This window comes from Mycteria americana, chromosome 7 (genome assembly GCF_035582795.1).
Source record: "Mycteria americana isolate JAX WOST 10 ecotype Jacksonville Zoo and Gardens chromosome 7, USCA_MyAme_1.0, whole genome shotgun sequence".
NCBI classification, from domain to species: Eukaryota; Metazoa; Chordata; class Aves; order Ciconiiformes; family Ciconiidae; genus Mycteria; species Mycteria americana.
Genome location: NC_134371.1, coordinates 30,652,647 through 30,670,014, shown reverse-complemented (window position 1 = coordinate 30,670,014; position 17,368 = coordinate 30,652,647). Strand labels below are relative to the sequence as shown.

At 48.7% G+C, this 17,368-nt stretch overlaps 1 protein-coding gene across 4 annotated transcripts in view; it reads right to left on the bottom strand.

Moving 5' to 3' along the window:
* Nucleotides 1–17,368, bottom strand: part of HDLBP (high density lipoprotein binding protein) — a 40,714-nt gene that overhangs the window by 18,945 nt on the left and 4,401 nt on the right. Inside the window, exons 1-5 of one of the 4 annotated variants that reach the window (XM_075507793.1) lie at nt 6,766–6,856; nt 2,299–2,366; nt 1,650–1,762; nt 1,199–1,353; nt 439–654 (exon numbers count right to left, since the gene is read on the bottom strand). In XM_075507793.1, the coding sequence (XP_075363908.1) occupies nt 439–654; nt 1,199–1,353; nt 1,650–1,725 (447 nt within the window). In that variant the 5' untranslated portion in view covers nt 1,726–1,762; nt 2,299–2,366; nt 6,766–6,856. Of the gene's footprint in view, nt 1–438; nt 655–1,198; nt 1,354–1,649; nt 1,763–2,298; nt 2,367–6,438; nt 6,459–6,480; nt 6,655–6,765; nt 6,857–17,368 lie in introns of those variants that run through there. The other 3 variants (XM_075507794.1, XM_075507795.1, XM_075507792.1) reach the window with 3 other exon arrangements.

The following is a 17,368-nucleotide window of genomic DNA, read 5'->3' as shown; positions in this document are numbered from 1 at the left end:
ATCCAGAACCCTGGCCTGAAGCTTTCAGCAGGACTTCCTCTTCTCTACTTTTCTTTCTCCCATCCCTCCACAGTCTCCTCTGAAGGACTTCAGAGAAAGCACAGTCCCATTCTCACACACTACTAGCTTTGTGTGAGGGACCTGCACCGCCTCTGGCACCAGCACCTCAGCACAAAGTCACTGTTTGCAATTCAAGTGTTCAGAGATTGCAGACTCCACCCTTCATGCAACACCATGGCCTGTAATTAGCTTTGAACTCTATTTTAAGCCTCATTTGCATTCCAAATTGCCAATTGTGTGCTTTGAAAATACATGGCAAAGCTGAATTAGTCATCTAATAACACCTCCTTGGCTTATAAGCATACACACCCAAGGGTCTCAAAGCATTTGCGAGTCTTGGGGAAGAGCAAAGATGAAGTGAGAAACAGGTGCCCTCACCTGAGTCTGCAGCCGAGCGACAATCTCCTTCCGAGCCTTCATGACTGCTTCCAGCTTGCCAGAGACCATGATCGAAAGGCCCTGGTCCTTTGCGAGAGACAGCTCCAGGTGAGCTCCTGTCTTCTGCATGATGTCAAGGCAGATCTTGGCCTGCTCGCCTTCTCCAAACTGATTCATGTCCTTGTATTTCCTCTCCTCCAGTGGCACATGAAACACCTGCTCAGCCACAGGACAGATAAAAGAAGGGGACAGTAAGCAGCCAGTATGCTTTTGATTGCCAGTGCCTCCCTCTCTTCTTGCCATACAGGACTTCACTGGCATACTAAGTTCCCAGGTTTGCGCAACCCATCAGCCTTTCCAGTGGAGACACCAGCAGCGATCAGGGAAAGTGTCAGAGCACTGCAGCAGGCAGTCTGTCCCACACTGGGTATCTTCCTAAAGTACGTCAGGCAGGCTAAAGTGCTAAGCTGTAGGGGGAATACTTTAATGGATTAGCACTCACTACTTGAATTCTGCAATCCTCCCTTCAGGTGTGCTCCAGCTATTTGTGGAACAGGGATGCAGAACTTTTTCTGGACAGTTTTCCAATACATCCCTCCCCTCCAGAGCAGTTCTAGCTCTCAGCTGCAGTCCTCCTCATGCCCCAGGGGAAAGTACGGCAAAGAGGCTGTCAATCTGACACACTATGGATTTCATACTCCAGGGAAAGCTTCACTTCACCTACTTTTTGGAGGGAGATAAGACACCCACTCCCACCAACCTGAGTGATGACAGAAGCCTTTATTGGTCGGATTTTACTCCAGGGCCCAGCAGGTTCCTGGGCAGCTTCCAAACATGGTGCTTTCTCAGGGAGCGGAGGGAAGGCTTCCTTGTAGGTTGGAGGATCATTCTCTTCTTCAGAGTTTAAAGCTGTAACTGGGGTGAAGCAAACAGGGTAAATGAGATGCTCTCCCCACAGAAATGCATTCATAGGCAGTGCAATTGTATTTAGGCACCACTAACAAGGGAGAGCAAATGACTTGTGCTCCAGACTTGGCTGCTCCACAGGCATGTAACTGTAGTAGGATTAGTAGTAGTGCACAACTGACCTCAGCACAGCACAGACTGCAGTAGGTGGGATGCATGGAGTGAGCTTGGGTAACAGCAAGGAACTTTGCCTGTGCAGTCTGTATTTAGAGGCACATCACAGGAACTCAACTGTGTTTTCTCACCTTTCACCTGCTGCTGAGCCAGGCCGCTGCGGTGTTCAGCGAAGCTCTCCTGGGTCAAAACTGCCACGGAGCTCATTGTCGACTTCCCACCCACACACAATCCGGGTATGCCACTGGAAGAGACAGAGGTGGCAGCGCTATTACCAACACCATTCAAGATGTACAAAAGTCACTCCAGGAAGACAAAGTATGTTACTGAGCAGTTTTCCAGTCAGCCTCTTGAAAAGCACCTACAGTGCCAGTCAGCTGCCCAGTTCTCTTGCTGAACCAGATAGGAACTCGGGGGGATATTTCCTCACAGCACAGTGGTCACCAAAACCAGAGCTCCTCATTAAGAAGGCAGAGGAAGTGCAACCTAAGAAGGTCACTGGAAAGGGGAACACCAGAAGTTGTTATAGCATACTCTAATTAATCTCTCATTTATTAACAGTGTGCAATTTTTAAATGAGTATCTGAAAGTCCGGATAGTCAATCCAAGACCATTGTGTAACCCTGAAGAGAAAACAAAAATGGCCCAGGTGCCTCTTCCTGAAAAAGACTTATTTAGGTGCCTGAACTCCCGCTGACTTAGGGGTACACTCAGAAAGCCACTCTGATAAACAAGCTCAGCAACAGCAAGATCTTTGGCTCTCCCAAAAGAAGAACTTACCAGCTAAATGGTCAGTAGCCAGAGAGTCCGTCCTGTAAGCTGCCTGTTTGTCAGCCTGCCAGCTTTTGCTTTATTGGAAAAAAAAAAAAAAAAATTATGTGACTGCTCCAAGACAACAGGAAAACACGACACCCCCATTACTGTAACTTTCAAAAGAGCACCGCCTGTACGGTGTTTCAAACTTGCACCCTATCCAAAATGTTCTCATACGGAGTCACATCTCACCATACTTTACCTGTCATGTTTTACTAGAGCTACAGGCAACATCACTATCTACTTAAACCTCACAGCAGGAAGCCTGGGGTAGCTACCCTTTCATCATACTGACTACAAGAACAGTCATCCAGTATCAGGCAAAAAGACAGCCAATTAGTAACAGATGTGCAAGATAGACATGAAATTTCAGGGTTGTAAGCAAGAGCATCAACATCTAGTCAGAGGAGACTAACAACCTGAAAACCTGCCAACAACACTGCCATCTGTCAGAAGTTAGGAATGTACATTAGTGGAGATTGGGTGAATCAACATAGACGTCCTCACAAACTAAGGCAAATACTCAGGGCTATCCACACACAGCTGCGGGCCAGTCCACCTCTTCATTTTTTTATTGTAATAAGACCATGCACCAGGCACTGAACTCTGTCTCCAGGCCTAAGTCTGCAAGTCGGAAGAACCAAACCTACGCTGGTTTATGTGGACTATTTTAAATGCATACGCAAGATGGAACCAGGAAAAAATATATGCTGTTGGTGGGAGCTTTGCATTTCCTGCATCTGGATCTGCAGATTTACTGAAAAAGTGTTTAGAACATAAGTCAAAACATGAAAGCCAGTAGAGTACACACTACACCAGATGTACAACAGTTCCCCACACCTGCAGTCCCCCCCAGTGGTTATGCATGCTCTTGCAGGGCTTGCACTCTCCTAAAATCCAGTGCCTCTGACTGCTCATGGTCCGAGAGGTTCTTCTCCCACACAAACCCTGCAGTGCTGCTTGGACCTTCTTCTGAACAGCAAACTCTGACACTTTTCAGTAAACTGACAGTTGCCATTTCTGACCTCCCAATGTGCCAGAAAAGACTCCCCAAAACACAGCGTTGCTGATTTGGTGTCTCACATGGCGCTTATGTTGTGACACAGTAAGGGAAGGCGATAGAGGCAGAAGGAAAGGAGGGAAGAACAAGGAGAGCAGTAATGCAACTGGGCCATAGAGGCCTGATCTGCACCTCAGTGAAGGCCAGAGTATTTTTCCCTACTTCAACACGCCTATTATCAGGCACAAGGCAACACCACCTGTGCCATCAAAGCAATAGAGCTAATGTTGCAATTAATCCTGTAATGATCTGCTACTACGAGGTGGCAGCTACCAGGACAGCCAGCCAGCCATACTGTCTGAAGCACAGCTGTTGCAGCATGCAGAGGCTCTGCAAGGCATTTGCTGGTATACATGAAAGGGTGGCTAGTAATCTGCTCTCAGAGAAATACCAGAGCTCTCCTTGCTGTCCATGTTTACACCATGGTGTAACACATGGCTACGTGTCCACGGTACATGACCGTGCAGCTCAAGCTGCTGCAGAACCAAGGAAAGTGCGTTAGCAGCACAGCACCTCTCCCAGACTATTTTGGCAAGGCCTGCAGACTCAGCATCAGTTCCTCCAGCCCGTTGGGTTGCTATTGAGGGTGCCACCACCTCACAGCAAGATGCACATGAAAGAGGTCAGGAGCGAGAGGCATCCTAGGCATCACAAGCAGCTGCCAAGGTCTGGCTAGAGCCTTGCTAACAGCATGGATGTGCTTATAACTCTAATTTCTCAGGAAAGCACCACCTGGCTCATCTTGCATATGCTCTACTCCTTAGAGGAGGAGGGTAAGGATGAGAAGTCAGTGAATGACACCCAGTATAGCACCTGCCTGAGAGCCATGACCTCAAGGCACAGCTGCTGGTTTCACTGTGTCCACACCAGCTGCAGAGATCTTCCTTGAAGCCTCCATCTCAGAGAACAGCTAGACATTCAAAGAGAAATCTACGGGCAGCATTTATCCATATAAATTTCTGCTTTGTCACCCATACAGCAAGCTAAGAACAAATGCTCTTAGTCTTGTAGGCCTCAAGGGTTCATATTGTAGGTCTCAGGGATTCATCTCTGGCCAAAATCAGAGGCGGCCATCACAATATTTTAAACCAGCAGCTCAGGCATCACATTTGGAGCCTACACCTCCCTGACTTCCCACTTTAGGTTTTGAAACTAAGGTTACAGCTACGTCATGCTAGCGTGCAGCTGACTGGGTCAACAGGTTTTAAACTGCCTAGCTTATACACCGTCTGTAGCACTGGCTTTGTGTGCCAAAAGAAGTTTCAGAAGTTTAGAGTGCACTTAAAATAAAGAGAACAAAATCATCCTAAAAATAACCTCCAGCAAGGGCCAGACCTAACCACATGGGAAACATTTGTATGAAGAGAAACAAAAGCAAAGTCATGAGTTACAGTGCCAATACAATCAGTACTTGTGGACAGAAACGTCAGTTATGTGTTATTTAAAACTGTATTTAATAAAAATATTAGCATTTTGTTAATCCAGGTGACTAAAATCAGATGCAGCTAGGACTGCACACAGCAACAGGGCTGGGCTGGTTGTGGCAGCCACTGTCCTCTGTCAGATGTTCATACAGGGCACGGTGATCTCTTGGTAGATGAGTGGTCATACATGGAAATACTTGTTTTCTGAAAATCGACTGGCTCTCCCATACATTAAAGGCCCAGACCCCTTGATTTTGGGGGGCATCACACAGGTGGACAGCTGCTGTGTGGCAGGACGGAGTCTTTCCCTTCGCACTGATTCCTGAAGTAGTACATCTGAGAGCGCAATGCAACTGGTGTCTTAGCCAAACTTACACATGACCTATCCCCTGTATTTACTCTTCCGCTTAATGCCATGACCCGCCATCTTCCTGACCGTCACTTCCCGCCCTTGGACAGGAGGTGTTTTGTGCCGGCCCAGCCGCTCACCAGAGCCCAGCCAACGACAACGTGCACCCGCCCGTGTCCTCCTGGCCGGCCCCGAGCAGGGCAGGCCCCGGCAGTGCTTCTCACCGGGCCCGGGACAAGGCTTCTACGGCCGCGCACCGATAGGGGCAGCCTGCATCGGGGAGCGCATCCCGCGTGCGGCAGGCAGCGCCGAAGCCCGCCCGGGCCTGTGCCGCCACCGCGCCCCTCGGGCAGCGCCCGCCTTCCGCGGGACAACGGCACGGGCAGCGGGCACGCCGCCGGAGCCAGGCGGAGAGGCACCCCTCCGCTTCCCCCCACCATTCCCGGCCGCGCAAGGCCGAGGCAGGGGAGCCGCCGAGCCCCGCGGCCCAGGCCAGGCCAGGCTGGGGCAGGCGGAGCTGCCAGCGCCACCTCAGCACTACCGGCACCGGGGGCGGGGCGGGGCAGCGGGGCGGGGCGGCGCCCTTAAAGGGCCCGGCCGGGCCCCGCTATCACTCGCGCCCCCCACGCGGGGCTGAGCGGGAGGGTGGCGGCGTCGTGCGCGGACGCCACGGGACGCCACGGACGTCCCCCCCCCGGCCCGTGGGGGAACGGGGCCGGGAGCACGGCAGGCGCCGCGGGGTGGGGGCTGCGGCAGCCCCAGCCCGGCGCGGTCCTCCGGGCTGCAGGCCGGGGGCAGCCGCCTCACACAAGCAGGGAAAAAGTGATCCCGCGGGGGGCCCGGTGACAGCCCCCGAGCACGACTCCGCAGTCGCCGGAAAGCTGCCAGTGGCGGCAGCAAGGCGGGCGCGGGTCTGGGCTGGCACGTCCTGCCCCAAGTTAGCACCTTCCCGGCGCCCACTCGCCCCCGCCAGTGGCCCAGGGAGCGGGACCGGGGCGCTCGCCTCTCTAGTCACGACAGGAGCGGAGCCACTCAGCCCCCGCGACCCGGGGGAAGGCTGCCTGCCGCCGGCGTTCCGCGGGCTGATCCAGCGCTTGGACGAACGCCCGCCGCCGACCGTTTTGGCTCCTACCAGGCGCAAACCCTCCGACCGCCGGGGACGACGTGGAGCCACCCCGACCCGCGCCGCTATCCCTCTTCTCCCACCGAGAGGGACCACGCCGCGCCCCGGCCCGGGCCGCCCCCTCCCCGCGCACCCGCGGGGCCCAGCGTACCCATCAGCCCGGCCCCAGGACGGCGCCGCACGCCAGCGTTACCCGACAGCTGCTGCCGGCCGGCACAGCCGTGTTGGCATCGGCCGAGGCCGCGCCGCCGGGGCCGAACTCCCACCCTCCTGCCGCCGGCTGCCCCGAGTGTCTCCTTCACCGAGCGGCCCCCGCCGGACTTTGCCCGGCCCGGCCGGCGGGAAGTCGGCCCAGAGTTTCCCGGCGGCGCGGACACGTCGGTGCCCAGGGGGAGGAAACGAGGCCGCGCCGGGCCGGGCCGCTCCCCCAGCCTCGGCGCCTCGGCGGAGGGGCCGCCCCCCCTTCCCCGTGACTCACTCCGGCCGGTACCCGCTCGCCCGCCCTGCTGGAGAACCGGAGCGCTCCTGGGAGAGCAGCGCGGCGCCCGCCCCGGCGCCTATATAGGCCGGGCCGCTGCCAATCCCCGGCCCGCACGTCAGCGGGACATGCCCCTTCCCGGCGGGGCCGGCCCGCCACGCGTGCCCCGCGCTGCCGGGGGCGCCTGCCCGGCGGAGCGGAGCTGCGGCCCGGCCCGGGAGCCCGCAGCTCTGGCGACGGCCCGGCTCCCGCCGCCCGGCCCGGCCTGGCCCACGGGACTTCACGGCGAGTGAGGAGAGCCGCGAGTGGCTTCCATCCGCGCTGCGCGCCCCGGGGGCCCAGCCACCACCCGCTCCCCGCCTCAGGCTGACACCTGCGGAAAAGCCCCCGGCCGCCTTTTCCCTTAAACAACGGATTAACGTGCAGAAAGCGCCTTCCGTCCGTGGCCCGGCAACTCCGGGGGATGCGAGGGCTAGAGGTGCCACAGAACCGAGCCCCCACAGCTGACTGTTCCCAGCGCCGGCCCGAGCCCCTCTGCGGTCTCGTTCAGCTCCCCAGAGCTGAGAATTACGGACTTGATTCGGCTGAGGCCAGTTTCACGCAGGGTTAACGAGCTGGAGTGGCTCATGAGGGCTCTGATCGGTCTTAAAACCACGGCTGGCACTGGAGAGCAGCAAACACCTGGGGCTTCTGCCCAGTCCCACAAGTGGAGAGGGACACTGAGGCTCCAGCCCCAGCAGGCCAGTTGTTCCCCCTCCTTCTGCACAGTCTGTGCCAAAGCAGCAGCTACCCGATGCTGAGATTGCAGACAGGAGAAGGGGCCAGGTAAGAGCAAGATTAAAAAAAAACCTCCCCCCCCCCCCCCCCCAAAAAAAAAAAAAAAAAAAAAGAGCCCCTCTCCTTATTCCAATCTCTATTTGGAAATGGAGAAGAGTGAAGGAGGGGAAAGGCAAGCCAGCAAGCACAATACTCTGCTTTTCTGCAGAGAGGATGTTTATTAAAGTTTGTGCCATATAGATGTTTTTAATTATTAGCCCTGCACCCTCAGGGAACTGAGGAAAAAAGCATCACATCAGTGTAAAAATACATGTAATTGGAACTGATTTTTGCGTTAGCTCAGTCTCTGCCCATTTTCCTACACAGGATTAATTTTCCTCATCATTCATAACTTGCATTTAGTGACTGGTTTTCTCATTCACACCCTGCTCTCTCCCAGACCCTGGCAAACTAAATGCAAGAAGCTGCTTGGTGGAGCTCTGACCGCAGAAATGTGAGGTCTTTGGAATAACTGCTTTTGATTACATGCAGTCATTTTTAGAGATATTCGTGTGATGTATTTATGGAAACATGGATGGTATTTAGCCTTAAGTAAAATTATGATTACTTATTGTTATTGAAGAAGAGTAGGAGATTTCCCCAGTGAGAAAGCCTCTCCTGTGACTGGGACAACATCATTAAAGCTCTTAAATTGTTTGTGTCAAAAAGTTCATCACTGTAAATAAAAATACACTTGTGGGTGAAATCGGGAAGTATGTCAAAGGGAGGAGAACAGTCGTCAAAAGTTGACACCCTGCCCAGGCACCACGATGATCCATCTCTCCCTGCCCCGGCCTCTCCTGAAAAAGTCTGTCGGTCTCTGCGAGGATGCAGGGTACTGCTCCAAGCACAGGGCTGCCGCACAGAAAGACAGCAACCACTGCTGCCACGTCATATACGCTCCAAGAGCTGGCTCAGGCTCTGCTGACAAAAACCATGTAGGCTGTGGATGCCAGCAGCATCCACATAAGACATAAGACACACACAAGCAGGTCGGTGCCTACTGAGACAGAGCTGGCTCATGCAAAAGCAGAGCTTTGGCGACCTGGGCAAACCACAGCATCTCCAGACTTTGAAAACTTCTGCTTCCAGGCAGCAGCTGGGAGTGCTGGGGGTTGTAATTTGGGACTTGGAGCCTAGCACTCTGAACCTCGCTAGAGGTGCATAATGCTTTTCTGGTGCTTTTGCTCCCTCCTGCTTATCTCCCCAGCGCAAAGCGAGCAGCCTCCTTTCAAAGCTCTAACTTCACTGCATCCAATTACTCTGACATGGGTAAGTACTGCGATCCCCTGTGCTGGGGGACCAGAGGAGCATCGCAACCCCCAGCCTAGAGCATCTTATTGAAGCACCAGCATCCTTCTCCCTCAACTCCATCTTATTATCCTGTTCAGCAGGGGCCCTCTGTGGGGACATGCCACCTTGTGCCTATGGGACAACCATATGCCCCTCTCCTGTTTTGTCTATGTGGTGTTGCTAGGACATTATGGATTTCTGGCTTTTATCACAGCTTCCTCTCCAGGACTGTTTAAGAGGGAATCTTCCCTGCATGTTTCTGTAGCTCTTCCTTTATTTGCAGCTGCAAGTGGCGGGAGGGAAGCCTGCCAGGCCCAGAAGTTACTGGAAGGCCTAGCACATCCACTGTGTGCCACCCTCAAATACTGGCTTCTGCTGAAGGAAACCTGTCACTGGCTGTTCTCCTTAGAGGAAGATCTTCCATGGGGGAAGAGGGTGCGTGTGGGGGGGGAGAGCTCACCTTTCCTCCCACATTCAGTAAGTACAGAAGTGTCCTGCACATGGACAAAAGCACATGTAGAGGATGCCAGGAGGCCTGTTGCAACCTGCCGCTCCTCCTGTCAGCACAACATTGACCATCAGCATCCCACCCCATCCCTCTTCTTCAATAAGGCAATGGGGTAGGGGCAGAGAGAGGCCTGCAGGGGCTGCTTGTCATGGAGATGTGTGTAAAATGGCTCCTTTAGAAGCCAGGCATAGGAATTTTTGGTAGCTGAGGGGAAAGGAGACAGAAGAAGGTACCCAACCCCAAACACTAACCTGCCCTTCTCCCTCTAGCATCCCATATTTTGGCAGCATTATGACAGACCCTGGTTTCATTACTTGTGAGAACAACTGAAAAGGAAGCCTCTCAAAAAGAGCACCAGTGTGCGATAGAAAGGGTGAAGGCTTGGGCAATACAGAGTTTCCATGGCTTAGCAAATTGGCAGCTCATATCACCAGTCTGAGGGAGGACACAGAAATGGGACCAGCAAAAATATGAAACGTACACAGAGATAAAACTAACACTGAACAGGTTTGGGTTTTTTGGAACACATGTTCACCAGTGTGAAAGCAAAGGTTGAGGAGTTAAGAAGCTTTCCATAATCACACCACCCTAGGACTCTTGGAGAAGGGAGAGGAAACTTTCAGCTCCTTAAACCACTGGAGCAAAGACCACAAAAAGGTTGGTCTTTCCTGGTACATTCACCCTCAGCTGAGCTAGGATTTTGCAAAGGATTTCTTCTAGCCTGTTCTTATTTTCTGTTGTTACAAGAGATCCCTATTTTTCCTGCCAGAAACTGCAAGCCTTATTTGGAAAGCAACCCAGGTATGCTCCAAAGAGTGTGTGCTGTGACTTTATTTCCTGTTAAATATAACTCCAGATTTCTAAAACTGTACAAATAAGCACTGTTTTTGTACTCTGGGTGCTTATCCACACACTGAAGTCAGAGAACACCACAAAAGAACTGCCCCTGAAAGTATCCCCTTTAGCACATCCCTCGCCAGTGGCATGAAGAGAAAAGGGGTAGGGGAATGCTTTGGATCATACTAGAAGAAGTGGAAGAGGATTCGGGACGCAGGGCACTCCTATGCCAGAGAGTACTTGGGTTCTCAGCCAAAGCAAGCAAGATACACCCCTCAGCTCTAAAGCTATCGCTATGGCTTGCCATGGGATCTTCCAATAGAATGCTTTTATTTCTACAGGAAAACCTCTATTAAATTTAAATTAAGGATCAAATTATATAGATGTTTCTGCTAAGAGGATGCAAAAAGTTTCATCATAAAAAATGACTGAACATGAGTTCATGTTGCTTATGTCTCAGTGACTTTGAGACCAGATCTTCTTTATTTGCCATGAGGAAGGAAAGTTCCAGGGACACACAAGTAGGCACCTCTCTTCCCCATTCACACATCAGTACTAGGAAGAAATTATTCTGTAGGCTAAGTTCTGCCCCTCGGCTGTACTTAATGCAAGCCCACCATCTTCAGAGGCCCACTGTAAATACCCAAGTAGAGAACTGCTGGTAGAAAGAGAAAAGTCTACCCAAGCCCAACTCCAACTATTTAGTCACATTGTGAAGAAGGGAAGGAGACGGAAGGAAGATGAATGACTGCATGTGTTTGTCTCGCATGAGACCTAGGTGGTATAAATAAGAGGTCCCAGGGGAGTGCAACACCACTTGCCTTTCTCCTGGTAAACCTACATTGTTCATCAAGGGCAATTCTCTGGCACAAGCAGAAGAGCTGACCAGACATTGAAGGAAGGTAACAAACCTCAGCAGGCCCCTCAGGCCAAATGGTTGTTTAAAAGACTTATTTCCTGGGCACACTGACAATAAAATTATGCAACTGTCAGCTAGCAAACAATATATACACTGCTCTTCCTAGACTATCACAGGGTGCTTTATAAAAAGGGGCAAGCAAAATACATAGGAAGAACAGGAGCAACTTACTGGTGTGGACAGAGTTCTAGTGTGAACAAGTAGCTTCAAGCCCTCTGACTGCAGAGAGAGGAAAAGCTGCTAGTTAAGGGGTAGATATGCATGTTTTACACAGGGACACTGTGAGAAAACTCGATTTACTGGTTAATGTAGACAAACCAGTCAAGAGACTCGAGCTCTACTCTTAGTTTTGCTGCTGATTTGGTGAATTGACCGGTGAAATCCTCTTGGTTGCCCTGGCTGTGTACACACAGCAGTCTTGGTTTACTCTGTGGACTCATTATTTCATTTCAGGTTGTTCAGAACCCTGTGATCCTTGGTGCTATAGCAAAACAAATGCCATTTCAGAGATGAGGAAGAAAGTCAATGGACAGTTTAATAAAATCAATGTGAAAGCAAAGCAAAAGGAAGCCACAGACGACAGGTCAGAGTCCGTCCTTCCACTTACACTGGGAGAGAAATCTGATTATTTAACATGAACTTGGCTTTCAGGAGAAGTTAGGATTTCAAATAAGATAAAATGGAGTAGATAAAATGGAATTAGATGAAAACAGAAGTAATACATTCAGACCAAGAATGATTGAGGTGAATTTCCCACGTGTATTTCGGAGATGGCTACAGGCAAATTTAGGAATTTAAAAGGTTGTCAAAGTAGAAGCAAATTTCAGGTTCTTGGCCTTGGGGAGTCTTTGAAGAGGAATACTTTTTAAACATGAGGGACAAAGTGAAATAAAGTATCTTCCGGTGTTGTTTTACAGTTTCACAGTAAAGCAAAACACTGATTTGACTCAAGAACGGGAAAAGAGATTCAGAAAACAAAGATTCCCGATATATTGCCCAGAAAGTGGCAACAGCACAGAGTAGCAGAAGTGAAAGAAATCACAGAAATTCAGGACATCTGACAACAAGCTGGAGGTCCAAGTCTCTGGGGTCTCTAGTCCAACCTCCTGCTCAAAGCACGGTCAGACCAGGGCATTCAGGGCTTTCTTCAGTCAGGTCTTGAAAACCTTCAAAGCTGCACAAACTTTCTGGGCAACCTATTCTAACACCTGACTATCCTAACAGTGAAAAAGGTTTCTTACTTGCAGTCAGAACCTTTAAATTCAATTTTGGCTCTTTATGCTGATCTGAACTTGCTTTTTAATTTAAATTACCACCACACTGTGTGCTCATCATACACAGGTGCTTTCAGAGTGGTGCTGCAGCACTGTTCTCTGTTCAACCTGCACTACAGAAGAAACAAAGTCTTCCACAAATAATTAGCTGAGAGCTACTTCCCAAAGCCTGCTTGGATACTTGCAGTTAAATATCACAGTTACCCAAGAAGTGAGGATTGTGGAGATACTGCAGAACAAAGCACACACCATTTCCTTTCTGTTCTTCAAAAGAAAACTTTCGCTTCACCCTCCTTTGGCTACTAGGTTGGAGTTCGTTTTGTTTACCTTTTCAGTGTCTCTTGTTCCCTCTCCCTTGGCACCTGCGATATAAAATGAACGTGTGGCAATTTTGTTTTGTTTTTAAGAGATGTTGCCAGAAGCTCTCTTGCACTACATATCACGTAGCTTGGAAAGGCAAGGGACTTGCAAGCCCTAAACTTACCCTTTTTCACATTAACTGTCATATATTTAGAAAGTTCAAAGCTGACCGTGCCCCTTATCTTGAACCTGTCACCATGCCCCCTAAGACCCTCCTACTGGTACTCTTACGGTGATGTTTTGCACAGCAGAATTTAAGGACCTGTTATGGCAGTTTATAAAGATGACAAACACTTGTTTTGACAGAGACTCAATTAGGTAAATATATACAGCAAATGAAAAAAAAAGTGGCAAACTAAATGAGACATCTCATGACATTTTTCAGGGGAGCAGGGGGACAATTTGCAACTTAAGCATAGAGACTGTAAATAGACATTTATTTTTGTCTGTTTTGTTTTTTTTTTTTTTTTTAATCTTGCTTAGCTACTTTGATTCTAGGTATTGCACAGAAAAACCTAAGCAAGGTTGTTCACGGCTTCTTGAAAGATTTTAAAGATTCCTCGGTTACTAATCTTTATTGGATAACAAAGACTTAAGAGAATGCCTGAGTTCCATTTTTATAAACTTTCTATGTGCCTGGTATGTTTTCCTCCGAGTTCCAGTTCCCCAAGTCACATGGCTTCACAAGACTCTCCAATTTTCTAATTTTTTTTCTTTATTTCTATCTTTCAGTTACAATAAGCAGTTATAAATGTAACCCAGAAAAGTTAGCCTTATTGCGACAAACAAAAACTTCGAAAGAATAAAATAATTAAACTTGCAGGGAGGCTAGTACTTTGTTTGGAGAGAGAAGGAACAACTTAAAATTGAAAAAAAATTCTTCAGTTTGGCAACAATTCCTCTGAAAAGTCATTAGAGTAAATATCTGATTCCAACTGCCAGTTTCTAAAAGCGATGATAGGACCCTCACTATTTAAGCACAGCCTTCCCTTTGTCCTATTCATAGCACATGCAACAGGGGCTCAACATATCCACAGACAAGCACTAATTCCTAATCTCTACTAAGCCAAGCAAAAGGCTCTTCATGTGTTAGAATTACATCATGGTGATCTAAACTGACAGTAAAAAAACCAGACAGTCTTCTCTTCCAAATCTGCAAGGCCACTCTAAGCCTGCTATGAAAGAAGAGAGAGAGAGATAGCGAGAAACTATTAGAGTAAAACTATTTCCACTAATTGTTACAAATAATATTATTTTATGCTTAAAACCTCTTTTCATAACTGAATCATTTCCAGTCCCATCTCATGTCCAGTCCCTGCTCATCTCTGGGCTGAGCTAGAAGGGTACGTGTGTCATTTTAGGTACAAATTTTTTGCTTTGATTTCTCATGCCGTACAGTTCTCCACCCACACATTGTTATTGTCTTTTGGATTAACAGAATAGTGCCCCGAGCAATATGAGTTTTCAAATAAAATAGAGGGGTGAACATTTCTTAAATTTCCAAGAATTTCTAAACTGCTCTAAATACTCATTTTTAGTTGCAACTCTGCTGCCATCAACTCAGTATTTTAATTTCATGAAACTATTTATAAGAGCAGGTGTAGAACTTTACTTTTAAGTTTCCTCAATGCTACTTAACCAGCTCTACTTTTAAGCAAGTCACATATCCACAGCTTGCTATTCTCCAGAGATTTCAAGGGTCCTTGTAAGACCATGCGCCTAAATCCCAGCAGGCTATGCCAACTGCTGAAATATTCATTTTGAAAACAAAAGCATATGCAATAACAGGCCAACCATAACGTATTCCCATCCGTACTCTCACCCTGCCTGCTCTGTGAGTTGCTCTTCTCAGCTTTCCTTTCAACTGCTCCAACACAGGTTTACGTTCAGCTTTATCACTTGAACAGAGATAACAGCAAACTTACTTTCTACCATGCAATGGAAACAGTCAGGGCCTAGTTTGCAAAGAGCAGAGCCCCGCTCCCCTCTCTGGGAAGGGCAGGGGAGGTCAGACTGCCCACACAGTCTCCAGTGCCCACTGGAGAGACACAAACACCCCCACTCCCCACCCAAGGCTGCAGCTGGGACAAGCAGCAACAAGTCCAAGGCCTCTGGCCAACCAAGCTCCTGGCCTTTTGCCCCACTGGGGCTTTCTCTGGCTTTGCCACTGTCCCTGCCAGTGGGGAAATCTTCCTTGCATCAACTCTGACCCTTACTCTCCTCCTTTTTCCTAACCCGGCCCAAGTATCCATCCCATGCCCGACTTCCCTGTTCCTGCCACACAGCCAGGCCTCCGCTTTGTTTGTCACTCATCTTTGGCAAATATCCAGTTTATTTTGTAAAATATCCAGTTTAATTCTCAGTGCCAGAAATGTAGGGATAGACAGAAACACAGTACCAGAAACAACAGGAAGAGTACCAGCAAGTGGTACCACCCAAATTGAGCAATGGATGTCAAGGTGTTCCGCACTCCTCTAAAAAAAGGTCTTTACTGATTTTTCAGACAACCCACTGCAAAACCTTTGAAATACCAGTCAACCAAAACTAGCGGGGATGGGGTAAACGGGACAGGGCAGTGATGCCCATGCTATGTGCCAATACTCTAAACTAAGCCTGGCATTTGAATGATACAAGATTATTCCAGTCATCCAATCCCCGATGAAAAATATGCCAGAGGTTAGCTTTATGAAAGCTAGCCATACCTGCCTCATTACATTTACTGTGAGATATGACACTGCTAGCCTTCCTTTAAAACCAGAGTCCAGATACGTATGGGTCAGACAGCACTTTTATGGGCTTTGACAGAGACCCCAACAAGCAATTATCAACTTAATAACACAGGGACAAGGCTGGGTCCTGCCACCTCCGAGCTGAATAGTCAAAACACTACAGGGTTCTAACTCTTCCCTCCTTAAAATCCAGTTAGTTGCTGGGATATCGGACTACTAAATGCATAGCTACAGCACATGAGTATCAACTGTCATGATACCAGCACTCGCTTCCAGAAATTTTCAATCACAGATATTTCCTATGCAGGTAAAAGGTATGGTGTACACACAAGTTGTATGTGTGGATGCTTTTACCAGATTTGTGACATATGTTTAAAGCAAGTCACTTGCGGAATTCTGTTTGTTGGTTCTGAGTTTTTTTGTTTGTTTGGGTGTTTGTCTTCTTTTCTTCCATTAATGTGAAATAAATCTATCAGTTCCATCCCAAAACTTTTTCCAAATGGTTCCTTCTCATCAGTGAAAAATCTTTAGAAAAGGCGACAAAACTGTTGCTGGAAAACAGTTCCAGATGCTGTGCTGCTAAGTGTAAGAGAATCTGGTACTACCACCATTTTGCATCAACAAGTAAATATTTTACTTTACAATTAAATTAAACTGCGTCATTTAAGGGAGGTCGCATGAATATTACTGTGCTATTTAATCCTCTCAAAGGCAAAACTTTTCCTGTGAATTATCATTTCTTGGTGTCTTACAGCTACTGAACCAATCCCTTCCCTTATTCCAGTGCTGTTTTTCCATTGAAGTTAAACTCATTATGACTTCCTCTAACCAAGCCTTTTGTGGTCCATCTTTTCTCTCGGGTTTCACCCTGTGTTTTCTGCTAGCTGCTTCACAAGCACCTCTTTTGTGACTCTAGCTGGACATAGCTCCTTGCCTCAACCGCTGCTCCTCACAAAAGAGTGACATGCTTCCATCGCTGCCTCAGCAACGTGGCCAGCTCCTGTGGTACAAGCAGCTGTGACCAAGGTCAGCCCTCCGCACCCCTATGGCCACTGGACCAAGACTGCCCTGCTCCACCTGCCTGCCCCTTGGGCTCCACTCAGGAACCTACTCCTGGCACTGGGGCCATTTCCTGCTCCTGCTGGGGCCAGAGGTTTCTTCCCAAGTCCAACAATTGCCAAAAGTGCAATTAAAGAGACTTCACTGAGGCGAGAGCGTTGCTAGGACCGTAAGCGTAACATCAAGTTTTTCTCCCCCCTCCCCCCTCTAAACAGCACTACCATTTTGCTTTATTTAGAGCAGTAAGCAGAAATCCAACTGGCTTTCTTATATACAAACACGTACATAAATGCATACCCTCTGCCTTCTCTGCAGAAGCTACCTATTTAGCCCTCCCCAAAACACAGGAACACACAGACACAAAACAAAGTTACAGTACACTGAGATTAAACCAAATGGGTTTTTGAATCAGCTGAAGTCAAGAAATTAGCACTGCGAGGTATAAATGTACCCAAGTTATTTACATGCTAATATATCTAGTAATAATTTGCAAAATATTAGTTGGCAACTTCAAAGCTTGAAAGATCTACCAGATGCAAGATTCAACAAAATGGAACCAGTCGTGAGAGACAAGCTACGTCAACCAGCAAGTTCAAAGAAAAGTATCTGTATTATATGGTAGCTGCTAGAAAGGGTACTTGTATTTCTGTGAGACTGCTGGGAAAATACTTGAGCTTGTGTAGGTAGAAACACCTTTAGATCACCTAAATGATGGAAAAAAGAACCACTTTGGCTTTAACATACACAAGTTTCTTATGAAACAAAATAAACGCAGAACACTCATCACAGGCTGACTACCTTTCCTTGT